Source organism: Aspergillus oryzae, chromosome 8, assembly GCF_000184455.2.
Source record: "Aspergillus oryzae RIB40 DNA, chromosome 8".
NCBI lineage: Eukaryota > Fungi > Ascomycota > Eurotiomycetes > Eurotiales > Aspergillaceae > Aspergillus > Aspergillus oryzae.
Genome location: NC_036442.1, coordinates 2368077 through 2386147, shown reverse-complemented (window position 1 = coordinate 2386147; position 18071 = coordinate 2368077). Strand labels below are relative to the sequence as shown.

Below are 18071 nucleotides of genomic sequence, written 5' to 3'. Positions count from 1 at the left end.
ACAAGTATCTCAATTGCAGAATAAAGTTGCCGTGCAGGATACTCTCTCAAGGCCTAAGGCTTTTTGTTCACCCGATGATCGACACCGAAGTCTTTCCGATGGAATCATGCCATAGTTTGCAGCCCTAATCAATCTATCATGACTAATGAACTGTTTTTCTGCGGAAACTTTCCAGATCGTGACTTTCGCTCAGCGGAGTGTAGGGCAATACAGAAACATGTGCAGCTAGTCAAATACGATTTAGCAGACATATTGCCGCCTCGGACTGAATCTACACCACAGAGACCTACTACAATCTAAGCTGAAGATCATGCATATCGCGTCAGTAATGTAACTAGATACGCATAAACTCAAATAACCCCTTGCTTCATGAATTAGATCGAACTATATGGTAAAAAAGTTGAATATATTTCTTCTATAGAAGAGCTTCAAGGTTCATTTAATGATTTTCAGGTATCCCTTTCACTGCTCCTCGGAGCTTGGAGCTGCTACGCGGGATTGAAGGAGTCTGGAATATGCTGACATGCTCTCACTTGACGCATCTCTAAGATACCTCCAGTATCGCTGGATACGAGCTGCCAATTCATTCGGAGCCACCGGACCCGCGGAACCCGAACACCCCCAGCCGGACAGGTTGTCTCGCGCAGATCTACAGATGATGCTGCTCGCCCCAAGTGTCTCTGAGAGCAGCGGGGTGTCGCCGTAGATCGTGACCAATATTCTGTCATTAAATCGCTCGGTGCAAGTGCTTGCCTCGGTATGATCACACAGGGGCATAAGCTTAGAGCCCTAATTTGCCTTGCGCTCCCCCTCCCTTCATACAACTCAACATATATTTTCAACATTAACAAAGTAATCCTTGGATAAACGATGCTATTACTCTCAGCCGTAATGCATGTACAATAGTCAACAGGCCTTGTCTCCTAGGATCTGTATCAAATGTATCTGGTCTATCCGGAACCGCCCCGGAGCCGCGGGTCAGGGTGGCCACTAATTATCATATTGTGACTAGATAGAAAATACCCATCCAGTGGTTCTTCCACACTGTGCCTTAATAGCAGCGATGGCCCACGGCTTTGCTGTGACTCCGTCCAACCATTTTTCCTTACAGCATTCACCATGGTGCTGAAGAAAAATAGTGTGAGGCCCGCCGACCGGCCGTCACTCTCGATGGCAAGTAAATTAGATCTGCTTCCAGCAGTAGCTTCGATCCTAATCGCGGGTTTCGTTGCTCTCTTTACAGGGTTAAAGCGAGACCAGTCCGGCACGCCAACCTTCTATCTTCATATTGCGTACGCCATTCTGCGCAAGGCGAGCGCTCGCCTCTCTCCATTACAATTCCAGTCTGTCTCCCCCCAATGTTCGCATCCGCGTGACAAACTGCAATGACCACAAGGACCCAAAGCTCATACGTAAAAGATGGATATCTCCTTCCACGGACGAAGCGTATAAGCAATATATGCAGTCGCGAGGAGGTGTACCTCAAACAATAGAATTTGAATATGGTGCGAAAGGCCACTGGATTGGAAACAAGAATGCACGTAATGTATTAATCTGGTACCACGGTAAGTCTGCCACAAATATCATCGATGTTGTCGACTCCAATTATTGACTGAACGAAGGAGGAGGTTTCTGTCTACCTGCCAACGTTGGTTACTTCAAATTCTGGGAAAGTCTCATTCAATGTTCGTCCGCTGCGGGTAAGGACCTTGCTGTGTTTGCGGTCGCATATACACTTGCTCCAAACGCTCAGTATCCAACGCAGCTTATTCAATCCGTCGAAGGATTACGATACATTCTAACAGAAACTAATCGTACCCCGGCCAATATTCTGCTAGGTGGTGACTCTGCAGGCGGCAACCTGGCCGTCGGTGTTCTCTCACACCTGTCATCACCTCATGAAGCAATAGCCAAACTAGACGTCCAGGAACCGCTAGCAGGGACTGTTCTTATTGCACCCTGGACTTCCCTCGAAGTGAGCACAGACACGAAAATGAACTGTCTCGGCGACGTGATTACACCGGATGTTGCCAAACCCTGGTCCCAAGCGTATTTAGGAAGGGCAAAGCATGATTACTACACCGACGCCAGTACTGCTCCTTCAAGCTGGTTTAAAAATCTAAAAAATCAGCAGATACTGGTTCTCGCAGGGCAAAACGAGATTATGTTGCCGTCAATTCGACATTTCGTGGATAAGGTCAAGGTGAGAGCAACCCTTGTCTGCTGTCAGGACGAACTGACTGGGGCAGTCTGGCTTTCCTTCTATTGAACTATTTATTGGGCGTCAGGAAGGCCATGTGGCACCCGTATATAATCTGTATATGGGAGACAACAAGGAAACGCAACAGGGGGAGAGATTGAAAGTCTGGTTGGGAGAGCTCCTCTGAGGGCTATTTCTAACACTAACTCGCCAATTACGAAGTTGGGTTTGTCTATGAGAATTAAACTCACTGGGCACTTGGCATAAAGGAATACATTTACTGGTTAAGCGTCTAGTATTAGTATGCTTCCTTCCGGCGAATTCAGGCTTTCTTATATGCTTACTGAATGTGCATATGAGTTCCTGCTGTAGATCTCTAGGTTATGATCAAGCAATTATGTGGCTGAAAACATCGCTATGATTTTGGCCTTTATCAAGTGTTAAAAGCCTAGTGAATGCTAGGTGTTATGAATATCGAACCACCTTGGTGATGCATTCGTAAGAAAGCTGGACAGGCGTATCACCATTACTTAAATTATATTCTTAGTATACTTATAGCGTATTGACTAGACCAGAAGTTGATATGAGAAGGGGCAATAACTTGAATATCAAATTACAATGTCATGAATGAATGGAGCATCAGAGAAAGTACCAATACTAATCAGCCCTCATTATGCGACGTTGGAGGAGAATCATAGGCCTGCCTGGAAAAACGCTCCCACAGGATATTCCTGTAAGTTCACATTGCTCAGGTTAAATGCCATGGTCCCAATCGCAGTCCACTCGTACAGAAAACCTGCCGATAATGTCCAAATGAACCAGATCTACATACTAATCCTTGAACGCCCAACTATTGCTTCCATGGTAGTTCGCCGACCGGGGCCTGGATGGTGTTTACGGGCCGGGAATTTCCGCCAAAAGAGGACAGAGCAGAGCAAAAATCGAGGTTGGGAAAAGAGTGGGGAGCGAACTTTGTGGTTGGCGATGGTCTCTGGGTTAGAGGCGGATGAGCTCCCCAGATTGTGTAAAGACCTTATGATTTGATCAGACGAGGAAATAAAATGATCTCTTTGGCAATGTTTCACGCACGAGTGGAAGTTAGCTCTGAGACAATAGGTATCATATGACAACGTGTTGTACGTTGAGGAGGGGGTTCTATAACTTTTCCCACGTCTGTCAGAATCCGAATTGGTTCCAGCAGCAACTATCTTTCTGCCGCTGGGGAACCATAGTTGATATTTGATATTTTTATAACGCCAAGACTTGGCAGCATAAATTTTCTATGGCCATCGAGTTAGACACGTTGGTTGGTAGCTCTTAGAGCTGGTAATGATGGATGGCTTTCTGACTATCTGGTCATACCCATTTACCTGAGTCCAGGCTCTCTTGTTCCAAACAATTCTAACGCTGTAGATAATGGAATCCGAGACAGCATAAAATGCACGAAGCGCTTCTGCAGTTCTGATAGCACCCAACATCGATCGTCTGGTACAACCCGCCATTAATGAGATTAATGAGTCAATGTACTGTAGATGGAGTATCCGCATTTGGGCAAGTCTCCACACATATAGACCCATCTCCATTGTTTCTCGGCAGAAGTTTGTAGAGAACAGGCTGGACCCGCTGTAGGTCATCTGGCAATCACGCGGAAGATGATATCAAGCGGGATCAATTCTTGATCCTAGTATCCGAGTCGACCATTCACGAGAACAATTCTTCAGGTGACACCTGGGCTGCGGCGGACAAAAGTCCCGCTCGTGTGTTCTAGGCTTTCCTCCGCCAAAGCCAGGGCTTGGCATAGCCAAGCCAGTCTTGACTCTGGGCTATTTCACTGCCAAGACCGAGCAAACCGTGGACGTCAGAGAACCAAAGTAAAGTAAGTGCATAGCTGTTGCATGTCATACGAGGGGTTTCCTTATCCGGAGTAGAATCTTTGCCACAGCTGATAAGCAGTCGAATCACTCTTGGTGTCAAGAGTTTGTCTCGGCATTTTGCATAGAATTACAAATATGCATATTTGTTAGTTCACATTGTGTTCTAAACCAAAGCTGAACAAGCGAACGGTGAACCAGTGATGTAATTAAGGAAGGATGGTACTCTAGACTGTATTCTACTATTACTGTCAAGATGTACAACCACACCCTCTGACAAAGATCGTGTTTTGTACATAACAAAAGTATTGTAGTCATGATTAAATTTCAACTATTGGCCTTGAACGGTTCCATAACTGAACCTGGTGAAATCTACTGCTTCAAAGATAGCACTGACATGCTTTCTTGTGCACAGCCTCCTTCTATTCGTCTCCATGAGCTTTTACAGGGTACGAGATCTGTGCAGCTAACTATGCTACCGTTAAGGTTCACGGGTGGCAACACACGGTGCACTGTGCGGACCCAGGTATCAGGGTGTTCCATACCCAAGATAATCTCACCCCTGGGACGTGCTACTATATCTGGTGCAAATCACTAATGTGGGGAAGTCTAAAAGAACCAGTGAGCGGATAACCTACTGAGAACACAAGCCACATCTTGGTGTTGGACTCGTAAATAGCAGTCAGCCAAGATAGGTCTTACACACCGGCATGGGTCTCGACGTACGGTTCCAGGGATGTCAAAGTCATCGGGAAACGGATAGAGATGTTCCTAGTCATGAGAGTCAGGACCAAGCACCTAGAACTTGTCTCGATCGGCCTGGCCAGCTTAACAGGCTCTTCCTTTCATTCATGTACAATCACCGAGTCCAGAGACGGATATAAAAGCAGTGACACGCATGCCATATCTTCTATCCTGTAGAACAAACACTCGAACCAGTTCACGGTATTTGAATTACACCGCAGATACAAGGCGTCCAGCTTTCTTGACATTCAATATGAAGTCCCCAATTTATCTTCTCACTGCTCTTCTTCCCCTTACTCTGCCCCTAGTCAATGCTACTCCAACCGCGGAGCCTGATGACCTTGAGGTTGAGGGCTCTGTTCTTGAGGATCGGGATAATTGCAGAGTTGAAAGACCATTCGTCTACCGCAAGTACCCCTGTGACTCGAGTGACATAACGGGCCGGGCCAACAGAGGCGACAATGTCAATTTCCAGTGCCGATACAGGTATGTTCTAAAGGTGAGAAGCATTAGTTGCTACTAAACGCCCGCAGAAACTGGTACAAGACCCCCAAGGGATGGGTGAAACAGGACGACAAGCCTCGTAGATGCCGTACGGTGATCCGCCATAACGCTTATATCATTAGTGGTGCTAACATCCTGTAGAAGGACCTCGTCCCAATAGCTGCAACTAGAGCCATGCTGCTCTCCAGGCCCCCAAAATCTAAGGAGGAAGGCCATCGGTACTTGCTTGTGGAAGGGAAATTGCAAAATGGTGGAAGTGTGTTGGGGAGGTTAATGTCATTCTTTCTCAATGCCGTGAATTTGTCGTTTTAGTTATTTTGATATTTAATGGATTTGTTGATTTGTTTATCTATGATATATTTAGTGAATAATAACATGAGTACCGGTTAAAAGCAACCTGTCCTCATTTATTTATAATGGAGCAATAGCCCCATAGAATTGCTCCCAGAGTCTACTGAGAACCATTCAGTCTGTAATAACCTAAGTTATAGCAAAATACAGGACATCTTCTTGACTACCATACAAGAGTATATAAGCTGGAAACAGGTCTCTGACATTGACATAGATATTGGATTGAAAGGACATCGAAGCATGAGATCCATGCCATAATTGTATGTGAATGAATAGAATTAGTGCGAGCTCGTCTTCCTCTCATGGCGAGGTGCAAATATACAAGGCCGCTCAAAGAGAAGCTTGAAATCATCAATGGGTTCCCAAGTAAGCTGTATGCCAATTTGCTTTGCCTCCTTAACAATCTCGAAGTTCGGATCTTTTTGTTGGAACAAGACTTCCTTCATAAGAGTGCTCCAGTACCCTCGTAGAAAGTTAAGCAAAGGAATATTCATCTCAAGGTATCTATGCTTGAACTCGGAGACAAGGGCTTCCAGGTCCTCGAGCAATACCTCCTCTTCTTCACGTATCTCAGCAATGTCTTCATCACCTAGACTTGATTGGGACCACCTAGAGAAATGAGACCTCCGGCAGGTATGGCTAAGTCCTAGTTCTTAAAAGGTAAGATACCGTAGCACCGCTCGGGCAGACTCAAAGCAATCACCCTGGGCTTTGAGGAAAAGTTCAAGTAGGACAAGACCATAGCAGGTGTGTCTATCGCATCTGTCATCAGGAATCAATAGATGCATAAAATTATTTCCCCGACCAGAGAGGCTGTGCAGTACACATGTTATCGGACATCATCCTTTCCCTGAAGAGCAGGGACATGAGCAGCTGTCGTCTCTTTAGACGCTAAACAGCCCAGCCAAAACTGTCGCTCCTCTTTGTTTAGCGCTTGGAATAAGCCAGTCACAACCTGACAAGCATGCTTACAGGTCAGTGAAGTCCAAGGCCCTGGTTGTCTGACCATACTTGAAAAGGAGTAAGTGATTGAACTGCAGAGCTCCAAAACCGTAGAGAAGCCATCTTTGGATACTTTGAGGCTTAAATCCATATCCATCAACCACATGGCGCGCTGAAGATTGGCCACTGGATAAACTGGCTGAGGGGGAGCTAGCGAACTTTTGTCTCGAAATCCAGCCTGGTAGAGAGCTTTCATCATACTCAAGTAGGGCATGTCCCCTAATATGGAATGCTCTTCATCGATCGTCAACCTCTTGTGTACAGCTATACCCCTTTCTCCTAAGAGGTTACACATGCTGGCCGCATTACTATCCAGAAGCTGCCCTTTTGTGAGTTGGAAGCGGGCCAGATCATTTATTGTTAGGACTGACTCCGCTACATCACGAAGCTCGGCTCGCCGCTTGGTGATCTCCGCTATAAGGAGAACTTGCATGTCGATGCTGGATTGCCCGTAGAACATCCAACGGGGAAGTGGTACGTCGACACGGAATAACAGCTGGACAGAGTCTAGCGTGTTATTTCGAATAGCGGCCGCCAACGCGAGATGTATATCACCGGTAGTATATTCCCCTTTTCCTAAAGGAACTCTAAGCCCTCTGGCCAAGTGGTTGCCACCTGAAGTGGACTCATCCAACCGATATTGGTATAAATACAGTTTGGGGCTGATTCCACTGCGGATTCCAGAGCAAATTGCGATTCACACAGCATTGCCCAAGCAAAATCAGAGACATCAAGACCTTGTAATTTATTAGTATAAAAGGACTGACTTGGTGCGTAGCCATCTGCTTACACTCCTCAAACATGTGTACAAGATGTTTCTTTCTGAGTTCAGTGCCGATGAAACCGGCAGGAATCTCTCCCATAACACCATACTTCAACATATTTTGCGGGACGCCCTGACAGACTTTATCTGTACTTATGGGGTCATTCAAGAGCGCGGGTGAATTAAGCGTCAAATCCTCCATCACGAGGTAATCCATGGGCATCTTACCTCCTTGGTCCGGTTCGGCTAGATGGTCACCGTATGTAAAATGACTTATAAGCTGGCTAAAATGTGCACTAGCATCCGGAAACCTCTCAAACCTCTGGTTAAACATATATAGTGCCTAGATACTTGGTCAGTTCTGGAACATGCATATTTCGCAAGTGGGGGGGATACTAACGTGGAGAATTGACCTCCCCTCTGGATCTATATCACTGGGTTGAGCTTTTCCTTCGTCATAGAGTTGATAAAGCTGTGCAGTGACAGTATTGACAAGGCTGATCGCACTTTCTGAAGTTGAGTTAGGGTCACTATACGCGAGTTTGTCCACCAACACAAAGGCTGGAGAGTCAAACGGGACAGTCGCACGAAAGGCTAGATGTGGAGCTACTCTGAATCCGCGCGGCTCTTTGAAGATCGTTATTGAGGCAGAGACACCCAGCCCAAAGAATGTGCAAATAAATGAAAAGCGCTTTGCAGCATTGTGAGAGCCGTAGACACTTCGACGATAATTGCAGGAACTTGAGTGATGTCTCGAGACTGCGGTTGATGCCAACGCAACGGCAACGATGGTCGGGCACGGGGCGGGTCAAATTCTGGTTATCCAGCTTTTGTTCAAATTAACGAAGCTCTGTTCCATGTTCGTCTGCGTGCCCAAGTTCCGTGCTAGGATCGCAGCAGTTGAAGCGTTGAGAATCTGGGTCTGAGCCCTGTGTCTCTTGGATTAGCAAGAACTGTGCAACACGATCCAGCTTCACGCAACACAAGCCTTACATGTGTAGAGCAGTACTCAACTCTAGCTGAAGGCTATCCAATGCATTGCTTACTGATACTAGTGTCTTCTGTCGAAACGGGTAAAGTGCTTTTTTGGCTGTATGTCTCATAGTCGGTCGTGTTGGACTGGCGGCGTGGGGGTCGCCCCAACACCGGACAACTGTCGCCTGGAGGTTATCAATGCCGGCTTCAATAATACCGACCATCTGTTGACAATGATCGACGTAATCGCGCTCTATGAGAGAGAGGCTGTCTTGTAGAAGTTTTCTGCATCCGTTCAGCCTTCTGAGCAATGCGGCTGACTTCCTCATCGGCTCCCCCGACTGCAGATCAATATCTTATTATCCCACCGCATACTGTTATTCCTTAACGAAATAGCACAGAAAGCACCGGTCGTGACGGAGAACGGATCACCCATGATTTATAGACGTTTCGATGGGAACAATACGGGGAACCAGGAATGCTGGAAAGTTGAAGGTCAAGCAGTTCGCGCCAATCTCCCGTTTAGGTAATTGACGAGGCTGTGTTGACTCGCTCACGTGGTTGGATTCGTGCCCCATGATCTTCAAAAAGACATGCCGGTTAATCAGCCAGCTGCAATATTCCTGTAGTGTACTAGAGTCTTCTATCTGCTACACCTAATCTGAATATTTCTTTCTTACAGCTTGACCACTCTAGACTTGGGTTTCGAGGAATCTTGCACCCTCATGAACCCGGAGAAAAACCTCGCCATATCCTCATAATCATCCACTTCACCAACCCAGCTTACATATTGATCCGGTCGGACAATAACAGCAGCGCCATGGATAGGGTCAATGCCATAATTGAAATACGCTTGTCCATGTCCCTCATGGTAAGATTGATCATCAACAAAGACCTTCCAATAGTCCCAGCCCATCTCCTCATCAAATGGATGGAAAGCCTCGGGCAGATCAAGAAGCTCCACTCCAGTCCGTGGTCCGGCATGGACTGTGAGAACTTCAATAAGGCTGTCAATCAGCTGATCAGACGGAGTGTATTGGCGAATAAATGAGTCCTGACTGCCTAGCTGATCACCAAGCTTTTGTATCCGCTGCATATTTTGGGGCTGGGTAAGCTGACCAGGGAACACGATAATCCGCCATCGCCCGTTGCTTTTCAAGAGTTCCTGTAGATGCCATGGACGGGCATCAGATTGATTAAGCACCTTGAAACTCGGCATCCGCTTGCCAATGTCAATCTTTGTGGCCAGATGAGTCTTGCTGACTACTCTACGTTGTAGATTGGCAGCAACTTCAGTACCATCTCCCTGCTCAACAGAGTCGCCCTCTTTTGCCACGATGATGCTACTACCATAATTGACCACTGCTCACATTAGCCTCAGAATGCATATCGGGAACCATAATGCTTACCAATTCCACTGGCAAATTCATTCCCCTTCTCCATCGCGTTCTTGAACTCTTCCATACTGACACCTTCGTTGGCACCGTCCTTTGCTGGACGGCCTGAAAATAGTCTCGACAGCCGGTGATCAAAATCAATTAGATCTTGTGCAACCCGTCTTCTCTCTGACTGATATGTCTTTAGAATCGATCCCTCACTGTACCCCTTGACTACATGTGCGATCTTCCTTCCCAAATTATATGCTGTGCACGCGGTGAGTGGCGATTCTCAAAGTTACTATATCGGGTATACATACTGTCCTGCATGCTCACATTCATACCCTGCCCTGCCTTGGGCGAATGCGTGTGCACAGCATCACCAGCTAGAAAGACACGCTCTCGTAGAGAAAAATGGTCACCCACACGCTGCCCGATCTGGTACGCCGTCCACCAGTCGCAGTACGTATAATTTATCTTATACGGATGCATAATCCTCTGTGCAGACTGCAGAATAACCTCCGGAGTAATCCACGAACGGTCAGCCTTACCTCCACTCTGCGCATGCTCGGTCACCTGTAATTGGATGTACAATCGAACAAGCTTGTTTTCTCTTGGGATAACCATGACGCTACCCGCATTGGCTGAGTGAATAGCACATCGATGGCGGATATCTGGAAAATCGGTGATGGGTACAATGTCGAGTACGCCCCAGATATAGTCCGTGGAGTCACCCTCTAGCTTGAAGCCAAGTTGACGCCTCACCCAGGAATGTGCACCATCGCAACCCACCATGAATTTCGCTTTCACTGTCTCGACTGAGCTGGCATTGTTATTGGCCTTTGCTACACGGATAAGGTCATCCGTGTCGTCAGCAGCTAGGTTACTTCGAAAAAGCCCATCATTGATGACTGACTGTGTGCCGTCCGCTCTCCTGTGGTGCTGTTGCCGCTGAGCAGGCGTAGCCTCTTCCTCCGACAAAGTGCGCAATGTGACTGTGATCGGATAATCCTCAAAATCCGCAGCTTTAGCCTCATCGAACTCGAACGTAGTAGGCAGCACTCCACGCTCGACTGTGATATCGCTATGCTCTTTAATCGAATCGAGGAAAAACCGCTCAATGCGACCCTGATGCAGTACCACCTGCTGAAAGCGACTGATACCGGGGATGGTATCCGCAATTCGATCCGACCGCCGCAAAATACCATCTTTGTCGGGGTTCCAGAACCAAATCTCCAGCATGTGGTTTGATTCTCGCCAAACGCGGTGGGCAAAATCAAATGAGTCGAAAATTTCTAGGGTGCGGCATTGTAGGCCATCTGCCTGGCCATTGAAGATCTGTAGCTCCGTTAACACTGTTTTTGGGTCGATATATGACAGACTCGTACCTTGGTGCCGCGCTTGTCAACAATTCTGGTCTTGATGTCGAATCGACTCAGCCAGTTTGCTAGCATCAGGCCTGCGGGTCCAGCCCCCACGATAAGCACGTCGACATAGTCTTCTTTAAGTTCAGACATGCTGGCAGAAGTATAAATAGTAGACTTATCTGAGCTATGGCCGGAAGCGTAACATTTAAAGTGCCAACGCGTTTTTGTATGTAATTGTAGGTGAACGCTGAACTGAATTAGAGAAAATCTGTTAGTAGAGGGGTATTTTTGCTCACAACCTTGTCTACCCCGCCGAATATGCAGACGTGGCCTTGGCAAGGGTCTTAGACCTCATGGAGATCGTCATCATGCTTTTCCTGGGACCGAGACGCGTATAAAGACAATGTTTTGGAGCATTATCAGATCTCTCATCAGAAGTAAATCGCGAAATAAAGTTTCCCGAGCCCCAGGTCACGCTCTAGGTCACGCCCTATCTAGGTTTAGCTGGTGTTGGCGTGATCGTGGTATAGTAATGATATGCAGACTTGGAAACAGCCGTGCCTGATGCGGTAGGAGTCCTGGGGACTGAGGCAGTGCGTACGTTAGCTGGGTTGATAAGTATAACTGGGGATATTTACACAACAGCCCTGTACTGCTTTGTGCCCCGTGGAACTAGTGTTTAAGGACCTTTTCAACCGAACCTCGATATTAGTAATAGACTGGAACATCGAGAACCATGGTTCTGAAATTGTAATCACTGTATAGGACACCGCATCTAGAGGCTTGGGTCAATGCCATATCATGTGGCGCTCTGCGAAACGGCGCGACATCCATTTAACAATGTCCTTGGGGCTAAATTTCTTACATCGGAGTTATTCCCACCTGACTTCGGCACTGGCGCTCTTATCTCCGTCCCACAGCCAAGGCTATACGGGCTACACTGAGACCGATTCCCGACCTTATATCCACTCTGAATCCGGACATAAGCCAGGACGGAGGTAACAGACAGCGACAATAGAGGCCTCCCTAAATGGTATGATGGACTATAAATGACTGTGAAAGGGCAGCATGCAAGTAAATGTTCTTTGAATATATACATTATCAAAATTGGAAATCAAACATCCTACTATCAGATTCAGAACACAATGGCCACCAAATACGCCAAAAGCCAAGGCCCTGATTTCAGAAATGAGATCCAGCGCGTCGCTATCATCGGTGTACGTTATGCATACGAGATCCCTCTTCAACATGCTAGTACCAATCAACTAACTAAAAGTATCTAGGCCGGAGGCACCGTCGGCAAGCCCATCGCTCAAGAACTCATCAAAACAGGCAAGCACACTGTAACAGCGCTGACTCGCGCCGGGAGCCAAAGCACCTTACCCGAGGGCATCCAGACCGTGCCTGTCGATTACGACGATAAGGCAAGCCTCTTGAGGGCCCTGGAGGGCCAGGATGCCCTGATCATCACATTACCCGTGACCGCGGCACCGGACACACAATCCAAGATTATACAAGCCGCCGCTAAGGCCGGTGTCAAATACGTGATGCCGAATGTCTGGGGCTGCGACGTCGCGAATGACAATCTAGTGAATAGCGGACTAGGCTGGGAGCGACTCCGAGGGGCTTTCGACGAAATCGAGAAGACGGGTGTTTCGTCGTGGGTGTCCCTTATTTGTGGGTTCTGGTATGAGCATAGTGTGAGCCTGGGGCCGGCTACGTTCGGGTTCAATTTTGCAGAGAAGAAGATGGTGTTGTTTGATGATGGGGAGACTAAGATTAATGTCAGTACTCCTGCGCAGTGTGGGAGGGCTGTTGCGAAGTTGTTGAGTTTGAAGGTGTTGCCTGAGGATGAGAATGATCGGAGTGTGACGCTGAGTCGCTGGTTGAATAAACCCGTGTATATCTCCAGCTTCCGGATTACTCAGAAGCAGATGTTTCAGAGTTGGAAACGGGTCACTGGTGAGAAGAATGAGGATTGGACAGTGGCGTATGAGTCCAGTCGTGAGCGGTATGAGAAGGGGCTTGAGGGGATGCAGAATGGTGACCACGGTGCCTTTGTTCAGGCCATGTACTCCCGTGTCTTGTTTCCAAATGGAGATGGGGATTATGAGAGCAAACATGCTTTGGCTAATGAGACTCTTGGTCTTCCCCAGGAGGACCTCGATGAGCTGACCAGGAATGCCAAAGTTATGATTGATCGGGGGTACGATTATATGACAAAGCGGGACTGATATGCAGTCTAGTTCATGGACAATATCTACGTTGACATGAGTTGGTGGACTGGAACACAGAGCTTTCAGACCTTGAACCTATGTACAGTAACTCGCATAATCACTGTTTCCCTCGATATACCTATTTCTGAGCCTAGAATAACAATCCGCTTCTTTGGTTAATCAAAGATCTTCCCTGGATTGAGCAAGCAGCTTGAATCATCATTAGCACTGTGCGAGCTGCAAACCGATCGAGACTTACTGAGGATCCAAACTGCGCTTCAAGGTGCGCATCACCCCGACAGTTTCAGGTCCCAGCTCCTCTAATAGGCACTCTTTTTTCCCGAGGCCAATACCGTGCTCGCCCTTGTGAGTCATTAGCCAACCTGTTGTATCCGGAAACTGATCCGTAGATGCTTAACAATCAAGTTACTAACCGAAACAGTTCCCTCCATCTCCACAGCCCTATGTACCATGGCCAGCACACAGTCTCGAACAGACTGCTTCTGTTCTGGGTCGTTCGGATTATACATCACAGCTTGGTGGAAGTTCCCATCTCCAACATGTCCTAGAACGCTTGAGAAAAGCCCCAGCTGACCAGATTCCTTCTTCGAAAGGTCTGGAGAAGTTAACCAATAAACTAAGGAAGAAGAGATTCGTATACTGTACCAATAATTTCTGCCATTCTCGATAGTGGCACAGCAACATCAGTAGACCATATCTGGGTGCCCTCAGGTCGCGCCGCAAGCATCGCCCACAATGACTCTTTTCTCGCTGCCCAAAGACTGTTCATTTCTTCCTCACTCTTCGCGAACTCAAAATTCTCTCCGCTATGCTGCGAGCTGATTGTTCGAACCCGTTCGACGTCCTCTTCTATAGCTCGCTGTGTTCCCGAAAATCTGTTTCGCGCTTAGCGGTATCCGGCATTGTAGCTCGGGGAAACGTACTTGAATAGCAACGTGGGTTTCTCCTCCCACAGTCTACCCCCTGTTCCTCCATTCTTATTGATGACCATCATCTGAGTCTCATCCATCATCTCGAGAGCAGCGATTTGGATTCCAGTACGCATGATTTTGGATGCGGTAGCCGCTGCCTCGCGGATTGAAGGAAATGTGGCAACGGCTACACTTTGCTTCTCCGGTATGGTTGCCAGCTTCAGCGTAATTTCTGTAATCATTCCGAGTGTACCTTCACTGCCCGTGAACAGGGACGTCAGGTTGTATCCAGCAGATGTTTTCCTTCTTGCTGTCAGCTACTATGTATAATAAATGTCGGAGAAGAATACATACCGTGGCCGATGTCTTGTTTTGATCACGTTTCCATCCGCCAGGACAACTGTGACATTGACGACCCAATCTTTCATTGTACCGTATCTCACGGCATTTGTTCCGCTATAGATTGAACTGTTAGATAGGGTCCCAGAACAGCGGTGGGTGATGTGAACGCGCGTGTACACTTACCTGCAGTTGGTTGCGACCATACCGCCGATCAATGCCTGAAAATCAATTAGAACACTCTATGAGCACTGGAGGAGGATAGAAATACTGTGGGACTGGGATCCAGTGGTAAGAAAAGGCCACTGTTCTTGAGGAGTTTATTGAGATCAACCCAATTTACCCCCGGTTGAACTACAACGTCCATACTAATCGAACTATTAGCTTTCGTTAAGTATGTGTTTTTATTGAGGCACCCTACTCATCTGGGTGGAATGATACAATCCTCTTCATATCCGAGAAGTCAATGGTTAATCCCGAATATGGCGCGACAAAGTTTCCTTCAACGCTTGAGCCACCAGCAAATGGAACTACATGGTTAGGTGAGTACAACATCCAGACCAATTCAACGGCTCGAAAGACAACTTACTCATTGGAATCTTAAAAGCAGTACAAATCTTTGCAATGAATGCCACATCCTCCGTAGTCTTCGGTCTAACAACAGCGATCGGCCTCGCTTCACAATTCGAAGTGGATAATTCAGAATATCCATGAATCGCGATTTCTTCCTCATCCCAAGAGACCGAGTCCTCTCCTAGAGTCTCCTCAATTATCTTAATTCCCTATCATGGCCCATATCAGCAAGCAGCGTGGAAACGAATATACGATCTCGAGAATATCGATACCTTTATCATAGCCTCTTTATCCGCATACTCAACACCCTTTGCCCCGCCAACTTCTGATGAATCTACCTGGGATGAATCTGACGATTGCCATCGCGAAACCAACAGACATCCTCCAATGCCAGTCACAAGACCCGTGAGACCCCATTGCACGGAACTGCGACCGTTAGAATCGCTGCGAGCTTGCCGCGTGGCCTCTACACGATTGTATCGAGCGAATGGCGTCCGTGCGGGGATCGTTGCTCTTCCACCAAGGCGGAATCTGGGGAGTGAAACTGCTCTTGGTATAGGTCGCATTGAGGGCAATTTTCAGGTGCACTTATTACTCCGAGAGAGCAATTGTAATCCCGGAGTTGGAATTGATTTGTTCGAATCGGAATGTTGGTGGTGATGAAGTCCCTCGGCATCCCTTTCGGGCACGGCTTTTCCCGATCGGGAATACCCGACCGTTTCATGCAAGTCGTTGTTTTGAGTCTAGTTGATACTACCTTGGACTTATATGGAGTCAATTGTGGATGCGGATGGATAATAAGTGGCTGGGGATATTAATCTGTTTGTCATACGGAGAATCAACATCTCTATTGGCTGTCTATTTAGAATGTAGACGTTTTTCGGAGTTATGCTTCACCATAGGGGCAAGATATATATAGAGATCTGCACGTTGTTGGTCGGCCGTTTGAGTGAGCGCACCTGTGTATAACCATGTATCTCAATCAGCTATTCAAGTTAGCAGCGGTGACACCATTTTACTCGGGTGATAGATCAAGGATCTGCAAATTGCGTCCTCTATCTGCCTATTATAACCCATGCAGCGTGTGGTCTCAACGTAAACCATGTAACATGAACTTTTGCGAATATTCAGCACTGAATAATTGTAACCAGGCAACTTCCTAACTAGAAGCCTTTCAGCACGGGTTTTGCTATGGACACTGGACGAGAGGGAGACCCATTGTACGAAACGAACGGGCCAATACAGAAGATAGAACCAAGGACAATGGCCAATGTCTTCCACGAATGACTGCAACAATGATGGCCCAGTTTGGCCCGCAAATTCGTTGGAAGTAGTCGTGACTTATCAGCTCCAAGCCTGGAGTATACCAATCGACACAGAGTAATAGAATAGCTGCAGCATTATAGAGGGTATTAAGGTCGCGGTAGGTCGTGGTAGGCCACTAGGGAGGCACAAATCAGAGGAACGTCTTTTATAAAACCCATCATGGTCAGGACCACAAAGGACGTCTCACCGATATGCGGAAGCTTTAGCAGTGGGATGGAATCGAAGGCGATCCAAGGAGAAGATGTCCAACAAAAGTATCACAGCAAAATAAAAAATGATTGTAACCGCGACATCGGTGATCAATAGTTCGGCCAAGCGAAATTATGTCTAAAGGCACTGCGACATGATTAGCCTCACCTGAAGAACCTGGATGAACGATCTTGAGGTATAAGTAGGCGAGACTATCACATACTATGGCCGGAGGGAAGATGATGGTGATAGACACAATGGCGTTCTTGCTTCACGCAAATCGGAGAATTGGTATCGGCGACTGCGATGCGGTCGTGTCTTTTGCGGTTTCTCGTGATCATTAACCCGTATATGTGTAGTACGTGAAATCATAAGGATCAATGTTATCGGTCAATCAGCCCACTATTTGCGCCATACCGGTCACGAATTCCGTGTGCTAAGTTGCTAAGAACAGTGTTGATGGTAAGTCGAGTAACTGGCTTCGGTCGCGATCTCAGAGGGATAAAAGGCTAGGTATCTCACGGAAACCTAAAGTAATGATCTTCGTCAGTCTACACAGCATAATTGAAGGAGAGTAAAGATGTCGTAACAGGGAGCGGCTCACTGAGCTAGGCACTTGAAAGTATGGACCTATCCGTTCAAGTCTTGTATGGTCGGCTTATTCTGAGTGCGTATAACCTACTGTTATCGCGAACACTTTGGCTCTTCCTATAGCGGGTTCAAACATTGAGGACCGTGCTAAGTATAATGCGGGCTGCATTCCACCAGTATTGGAAGGTTTGTCACCGGCCTTCCTGCCAAAGTGACCAGGTCAGCTGCTCGTGGGCTATTGCACTTCTACATAAGTGAAGACGACGGCGATTATAGCTTTCCAGCCACGGTAGTTCGAGTCTCATGTAGAGGAACGTAATGGGAAGGGAATTGTTCGGCATAGTCATTTCCTAATGCCTTGGGCAGCATGATTAATTCCCGACCGTAAGAACGAAGCTTTCCCAACAGTGAGCCCGGAGCTACCGGGAGGTCATCAAGAGATGGGTGCATATCTCCTATTCGTATGATTAAACGTCGCAACGTTGTAACAATAGGGTTCAAAACCTTGATTTCAGTACTTGCTAGTGAGCTAGAATGTCCATTGAAATACTAACGCAGATGAGTGGGACCTCTACCGCGGTGGCAACAACTAAGCATAAACGCAAGATCCCCCGAGGCCTGGAACCGATTCAATGATAAGCTTTGCATAGGGTGGATACTCGATCATTTGTGACATGTCTTGCAGCCGGCCAGCAGCAGCGGCAGATGAAGTACCATGTTCCCTGACAGAGTGAGCAGCTGCATTGGTATTA

At 47.2% G+C, this 18071-nt stretch overlaps 6 protein-coding genes across 6 annotated transcripts; 3 read left to right on the top strand and 3 right to left on the bottom strand.

Annotated features, from left to right (window-relative positions):
- Positions 1-1459: 1459 nt before the first annotated feature.
- On the top strand, positions 1460-2115 carry AO090010000364 (alpha/beta hydrolase; the record flags this gene model as incomplete). Its single annotated transcript, XM_023233676.1, has 4 exons — positions 1460-1565; positions 1675-1700; positions 1754-1975; positions 2092-2115. 4 exons carry the CDS (start codon positions 1460-1462, stop codon positions 2113-2115), a joined length of 378 nt encoding a protein of 125 aa, XP_023094160.1.
- Positions 2116-5068: 2953 nt separating this feature from the next.
- On the top strand, positions 5069-5896 carry AO090010000365 (uncharacterized protein; the record flags this gene model as incomplete). The annotated part of the gene is made up of 5 exons (XM_023233675.1): positions 5069-5301; positions 5349-5407; positions 5632-5682; positions 5756-5787; positions 5885-5896. The coding sequence occupies 5 exons, from the start codon at positions 5069-5071 to the stop codon at positions 5894-5896; spliced, it is 387 nt and encodes a 128-aa protein (XP_023094161.1).
- A 603-nt stretch (positions 5897-6499) lies between these two features.
- AO090010000366 (uncharacterized protein) lies at positions 6500-7132 on the bottom strand (the record flags this gene model as incomplete). The annotated part of the gene is made up of 1 exon (XM_023233674.1): positions 6500-7132. One exon carries the CDS (start codon positions 7130-7132, stop codon positions 6500-6502), a length of 633 nt encoding a protein of 210 aa, XP_023094162.1.
- A 1402-nt stretch (positions 7133-8534) lies between these two features.
- AO090010000367 (putative FAD monooxygenase) lies at positions 8535-11303 on the bottom strand (the record flags this gene model as incomplete). Its single annotated transcript, XM_023233673.1, has 5 exons — positions 8535-8634; positions 9091-9772; positions 9820-10053; positions 10107-11124; positions 11175-11303. The coding sequence occupies 5 exons, from the start codon at positions 11301-11303 to the stop codon at positions 8535-8537; spliced, it is 2163 nt and encodes a 720-aa protein (XP_023094163.1).
- A 995-nt stretch (positions 11304-12298) lies between these two features.
- On the top strand, positions 12299-13387 carry AO090010000368 (aromatic alcohol reductase; the record flags this gene model as incomplete). Its single annotated transcript, XM_001827326.1, has 2 exons — positions 12299-12370; positions 12437-13387. The coding sequence occupies 2 exons, from the start codon at positions 12299-12301 to the stop codon at positions 13385-13387; spliced, it is 1023 nt and encodes a 340-aa protein (XP_001827378.1).
- Positions 13388-13545: 158 nt separating this feature from the next.
- AO090010000369 (putative D-lactate dehydrogenase (cytochrome)) lies at positions 13546-17488 on the bottom strand (the record flags this gene model as incomplete). Its single annotated transcript, XM_023233672.1, has 11 exons — positions 13546-13579; positions 13629-13732; positions 13804-13985; positions 14036-14265; positions 14314-14604; positions 14656-14757; positions 14827-14861; positions 14912-15008; positions 15062-15170; positions 15230-15404; positions 17411-17488. 11 exons carry the CDS (start codon positions 17486-17488, stop codon positions 13546-13548), a joined length of 1437 nt encoding a protein of 478 aa, XP_023094164.1.
- Positions 17489-18071: the final 583 nt, after the last annotated feature.